The 6,000-nt window shown below is 45.7% G+C and overlaps 1 protein-coding gene across 20 annotated transcripts in view; it reads left to right on the top strand.

Moving 5' to 3' along the window:
- The first annotated feature begins 379 nt into the window (after positions 1-379).
- The window catches only part of LOC139554640 (chromodomain-helicase-DNA-binding protein 4-like), a 28,226-nt gene continuing 22,605 nt past the window's right edge, over positions 380-6,000 (top strand). For 13 of the 20 annotated variants that reach the window (XM_071367611.1, XM_071367610.1, XM_071367604.1 and 10 more), the window contains exons 1-8: positions 380-659; positions 1,138-1,271; positions 2,675-2,781; positions 2,933-3,187; positions 3,721-3,839; positions 4,046-4,424; positions 4,722-4,869; positions 5,551-5,720. In XM_071367611.1, coding sequence (XP_071223712.1) covers positions 1,208-1,271; positions 2,675-2,781; positions 2,933-3,187; positions 3,721-3,839; positions 4,046-4,424; positions 4,722-4,869; positions 5,551-5,720 — 1,242 coding nt within the window. In that variant the 5' untranslated portion in view covers positions 380-659; positions 1,138-1,207. The remainder of the gene's footprint in view (positions 660-1,137; positions 1,272-2,674; positions 2,782-2,932; positions 3,188-3,720; positions 3,840-4,045; positions 4,425-4,721; positions 4,870-5,550; positions 5,721-6,000) is intronic. The other 7 variants (XM_071367621.1, XM_071367613.1, XM_071367619.1 and 4 more) reach the window with 1 other exon arrangement.

Genomic DNA, 6,000 nt, shown 5'->3' with positions numbered 1-6,000 from the left:
ATGGTTTATAAGTGTTCATATGGCTCCTATATATCATATGTGTCTGCATGCTTTGTGTCAGTAGATGCTGAAATATGCTCCTAGGCTGTACAGTACAGTGTCTCTACATACATGTAGATTGTGACACAGAAGTTACATGCAGTCATGTGGAGGAGTTGCCATGTGACGTCTTTTTTTCATCCCTCTCTCTTTTTGGAGTTATGCTTATTGTGGGATGTCAGTGACTATGCTCATTATTATTATGGGATGTTGGGTGGGGGTGAGTGTTCCCATAGTAACGTTGGTTGCTAGGGGGGCACGGAGGAATGGGGAAGAGACTCCATGTGAGGGAGGAGGGGGGTGGATTATTATGGTCTGTATGTTGCAAGGTAACTATGCAGAGTGGGGGAGGGGTGTGCGTGTGTGTATGTGTGTGTGGGGGGGTTATTATGGGATGTCTGCCCCCTGATCTCTTTGTGTGTGTGTGCGCGGGTGTTTAATGCGAGAGAGGGATACGGCGACGTCGTGTGCATCGCCAGGCAACATAAGACAAATACTGCATTTTAATTATTGGAACTAACGTTAGCTAGCTATTGTAACCCAAAAAGAAAAACTGTTAAAAGAAAGGCAAACGTCCCCTTTCGTTGTTTCTGTTTTCAAACAGTGGAACCATTCAACTTGTGAGTAACGTTACTGTAGTTTGTTTATAATTGTATTTGTGATATTAGACCATTCAATTATCAAATTAAACAATTGAAATTCTTCATTTATTGATATGTTTTGGGACGAATGTGTGACTCGTTTCTGAACCTAGCCGGTGATTGAGCTGGAGTTAGCGGGCTAGCTAACCAAGTGTGGGACGGAAAACTAGTAGCACGACGATGGCATGTCTAATGGCTAACTAGCTAGCTATATGTAGCGAGACTACGCATAGATTGAAAGGCTGATAATCTTGAGTATCCTAGTATTGGCTAAAACATTTGACATCAGAAGTTATTTTACCTACTTAAGAGGCAATTCATGTATTTATATTGTTCAATGCACAAAATCAGTTCTGAATATTCACTTCTGTTTTGTTGTTTCTTTTATTTCCACCTCCTTGCCGACCTGTCCTCCCCGACTCCACGCTCGACCTGGACGGACTCAATACTGGGACAGGACTCTGGAGGCAACACGGATTTAAACTTTTTTTTAGTTAGCTAACTAAATTTTAAAGTTAGCTAGCATTATGTCTGGAAGCGAGGACGATAGGGATGATTTTGGAGCCCCAGAGGACCGGTCTCTAATGCAAGGTAGGACCACTTCAACAAATGTGTTTATTGCAACGAAATTAATTTATAGAAATGTTATATACTTTATGTAAATAATGCGAGTTAATCGTAAAACTGAGCCAAAGATGCCATGTATGGCTTTGCACTGAGTAAAGAACTTGAAGGTGACGTGAATTTGAATATGGATAACTAGTTAACATACCGTAGGTTGTTAGTTGATACTGGTTGTGGTTAGTTAACTTGGCAGTTTGTGGTAAGTTAGTTAAGCAAGCAGAATCACAATGATTACGGTTAGTTGGTCAACCAGTTATGGAAAAGTTAACTAACTAGTTAAGTAGTTGCTGGAACAGTGGACACCAGCCTCTAAGCTGTGATAGTTGAGTGACTGACTGCTGTAGCTAGCTGGCTGAAGCTAACACGTTATCCTAACTTGCGTGTGCTAACAATGCTAGTTAACGTTTTGTTTTATTGCAAGCTGTAGCCGTTTAAATTTAAGTTTGTAAAATGGACAGATGTTTTTCCACTCCGAAGCAATTTACAGAACTTCAACTTTTGGTTGCAAAAATCATGCCGACCCACCGGCATATTCTTGCGGCCTAGCAAATGTTACCGGTATTTTTACGTGCCGATGACAAGATGGAGCCAGCCAGTTAGCTTGAAAGATGGCAGATGACGACGGTGACTTTCTCCTCCTATCATCGGGTGCTTGGTAGCGCCGCTTTGCGTGGTAGAAACAAATGCAATCAATCACTCTATCTGTACATTTATGGAACGTTTCACTGAATTGTACTTATATAACGTAGATGGCTACATTAGCTGGCGAAGGACAATAAAACCGTTAGGCTAGCTGGCTACTTTGTTTACACAACAGGTTCGGATATGACGGTAATGCATATTCCATTAGAATCCTTGATAGGGAAGTTAAGGCGATGGAATTTTCCGATTTTAGACATAGCAGGCGTCACTAGGCCACCTTTTAGATAGTCGTTAGTAATTACATGTTTTTTCTTCATTCAAACCTCTCACGTGAAAATCATTGACCATATATAACCCTACTCTAATCCAAATAATAACTTGGAAGAGCCATCTTTTCCAATTTGTTTGTGGGACATCAAATTCTACAATTGGGCTAACTGGACTCAACCATAACCCAGATAATGATGACACGGCATTCAGGTGGCATTTAATTAGACACCCAGCACCCCTCATTTTGACTTACAGACAGCTTATCACACGTCAGACCATGGTAACTTGGTGCTGATTTCAATGCCAACAGTCATTTGCTTACATCTACCATGAGCAATTACATAATAGGTCTTGGAACCCGATTCCATATGACTTTGCAGCTACCAAGGTTGCAAGGATATTCAATTGACATTCTTCGTTACAGCTATTATTAAGCTGTGTCTCTGACCTCGTTGCAGATGAGGAAGAGGAGATGTCAGAGAGTGAGGCCCCGAAGGTGAAGAAGAAGAAGGCCAAGAAGAGCCGGGAGAACAAAAGCAGCAAGAGGCGGACCTCTCGCAGAGAGGTAGGCTACAGTGACATGACCACGTCTCTAATCATATCTGTACGTTCTTGGGACGCACCATGTTCCGTTTGTCTGCCAGTGGAGAGACCCGCCACCTGTCGGAAGACAACGGGCTTACTCATAAGCCCCCCCCCCCATGTGTCCTCTCCAGGATGTGCCTATGAGCTCCCCTGAGCCCATGGAGACCCCCGAGGTGGACAGGAACGAGGAGCGAGCGGCACCCCGCTCGGACAGCGAGGGCAGCGACTACAACCCGGGGAAGAAGAAGAAGAAGAACAGGGGGAGCACCTCCAAGGAGAAGAAAAGGAGCAGCACCAGCACTGACAGAAACGGCGGAGGAAAGGACAAGAGGAAGGACCCTGAACCTGAGGAAGAGGAGGATGAGGACGATGACGATGATAGCTTGGTGAGTTTTCAGTTCAAGGATGGAGAGAGTTGTGGAGGGGGGGAGGTGCCATTAAAGTTGACCAAATAATTTGTCATGGTGTTAATTGAATTGTCATTATGCAACTAAAACTCAGAGCTCCATAGAAAGTGATTGAATAAGCTACCTGTAATCTCTAGATGTAGATAAGTTATCAATACTACCATGCTGAGTTGACTACCACTAGGGTGACTGGTAGTGGTAAGTGCACTTATGGAAGGACATACTGTCACCGTGGCAACACCGAACTACCTGCCATTGGCCCTTTGTCAAGGCAAGCACTTGCCACATGGTATAACTGCATGCGGCTTAAAATAGTCGATGGTCCCCAATGGTGGGAGGAAAGTGCTTTGTCCAAAGCCATGCGAGAGTTAACAAAGCCCTAGTAGCAATTGAACACAATGGCAACACTCAGAGGGCAAGAAATAGTCCCACCACAATAGGCCAGTCAGTAAGGAACAGACTGGAAAGAACCACATTTTAAGCAAACGTTCATGTTGAATTGTCTCATCTAGGAGCCTAAGACGTCGTCCCAGCTCCTGGATGACTGGGGAATGGAGGACATTGACCACGTCTTCAGCGACGAGGACTACCGCTCCCTCACCAACTACAAGGCCTTCAGCCAATATGTCAGGTAATGAGCTTGTCCTCGTCAATGGTTGCTGCATGAATTGTATTTTAAGCTTTCTCTTTCTTACCCCCCACTCATTTGCTGTTCAACTTTTTTGCTCTCAGCTATTTTGTCTCCTTTCTCCCCCTGATCTTGTCTACCGTTTCACTCTTTTACGTATTTTTTGTTGTTGTCCTCATTACTCACCATCCACCCCATCTCTCCCTCAGACCACTCATCGCGGCCAAGAACCCCAAGATCGCCGTGTCCAAGATGATGATGGTACTGGGTGCCAAGTGGCGTGAGTTCAGCACCAACAATCCCCTGAGAGGCTCCGCCGCCGCCACTGCCGCCTTGGCCGCCGCCAACGTGTCTGCCGCAGTGGAGAGCATGGTGGCGGAGGTCGCTCCCGCCCCGGTCGCCGAGCCCCAGGCACCGGTCGCCCCGCCTCTGAAAAAGGCCAAGACCAAAGAGGGCAAAGGTCCTAATGCTCGTAAGAAGTCCAGGCCCACCCCCAAGCCTGCAGAGAAGAAGAAAGTGGCTACAAAGAAGGTGGCTCCGCTCAAGATCAAACTAGGAGGCTTCAACAGCAAGAGGAAACGCTCCTCGGTAAGTGCTTGGAACATCGAGTCGCAATAAAAATCGCAGTATCGAATCGTAATGCATATAGAATCGTGAGAATCGCAATACATATCTTATCAGGACGTACGTATCGTGGTAATAGCGTATCGTGAGGTCCCTGGCTGTTCCCGGCCCCACTGTTTAGTCACCTCTTTCTCGGCGCATATTGACTTCGTTGTTGATGACAAAAATGTTTTTGTCATTTGGCATAGAGGCCTTCAACCTAGACACATTTCTCCTTAAAACGAAGTTCCTAACCGTTCTCTATCTGGCTGTTCCTATCAGAGTGAAGAGGATGAGCCTGACGTGGAGAGTGACTTTGACGACGCCAGCATGAACAGCGTGTCCGTGTCGGACGGCTCCAACAGCCGCAGCAGCCGCTCCAAGAAGCCCAAGAGCAAGCCCAAGAAGAAGAAGGGTCTGTACTCTGCAGGTGTGTGTGTGTGTGGGTCTCTCTTCCATGCCTCGATACATATCTCAACACCAAGAAGTTGTGTGTCATCCATGGCTGTGACGCAGTATGTCTCAAACCCAATAAAAAGTGGTCTTGAGTTGCTGGACTCCACAGCTGTAGTTTGGATGTGTATGCATGTCCAATTAGCTATGACTCAGCCAGTAGCACTCAGTTTTACTGAGTCACGAGAAGATTATACGTTTTCAGCAGGGCAGCATCCAGCATCATCTGCCTTTTAAAAGAAATAGTTTGTCACACACTTTGACGTATTCAGTAGACAAGCTCTTCCGTCAGAGTATCGATACATATCGCCCAGGAATTTGAAATGCTTCCTAGATTGCATATGAATGACTCCACCAACACAGTAAAAGGGAGCAACGAACAGCAATGTCCATTCCATAACGTTTCATTCTACAGTATTTTATAAAATGGTTAGTTTCGGCCATACATTCTGATTGATTAAAATGTGCGTTCCTCACAATATGTAACCGCTAAAGTGTTATAGCCTCACTGGTATTTCATTAGGGTGCTCGTTAAACAACAAAAATAATGTTGAACATGCGTTCCTTTTTTGGGAGGGGGGAGTTTTGTCGAGGAAATGTACCGTATCTAGTTTGAATTGCTCTCACCCACTTCTGTCCTTTTGTTCCTTCCCTCCAGTCGAGGAGGACGGTGACGGCTATGAGACAGACCACCAGGACTACTGTGAGGTGTGCCAGCAGGGAGGGGAGATCATTCTGTGCGACACCTGTCCCAGGGCCTACCACATGGTGTGTCTGGACCCCGACATGGAGAACGCCCCAGAGGGCACCTGGAGCTGCCCACACTGCGTGAGTGACACCTCCTTTAGCCAATGAATGGCTCTGTGGAGTAAGTGACAGGGCAATATGGTACAGGTCAGCCAACCAGAATGATCAATCGGAGTGACAACAAAATACAGAGGAATCTGGTCGAGGGTAATGAGGAGCTATTGATATTGACAACCATTTGTCAATGATCATAAACCGCTAGCTGGTAGTACTGCGATATATGCTGGTACTGTTAGCTCTTAAATTGCTCCAGTGTGTAACCATCTTTGCTTCCCTACTAGTCAAACAGTTAACCCTTTCC

Source organism: Salvelinus alpinus, chromosome 26 (assembly GCF_045679555.1).
Source record: "Salvelinus alpinus chromosome 26, SLU_Salpinus.1, whole genome shotgun sequence".
Classification (NCBI taxonomy): Eukaryota; Metazoa; Chordata; class Actinopteri; order Salmoniformes; family Salmonidae; genus Salvelinus; species Salvelinus alpinus.
Note: the sequence above shows the minus strand (reverse complement) of the source record. Positions and strands in the feature narration are given on the sequence as shown.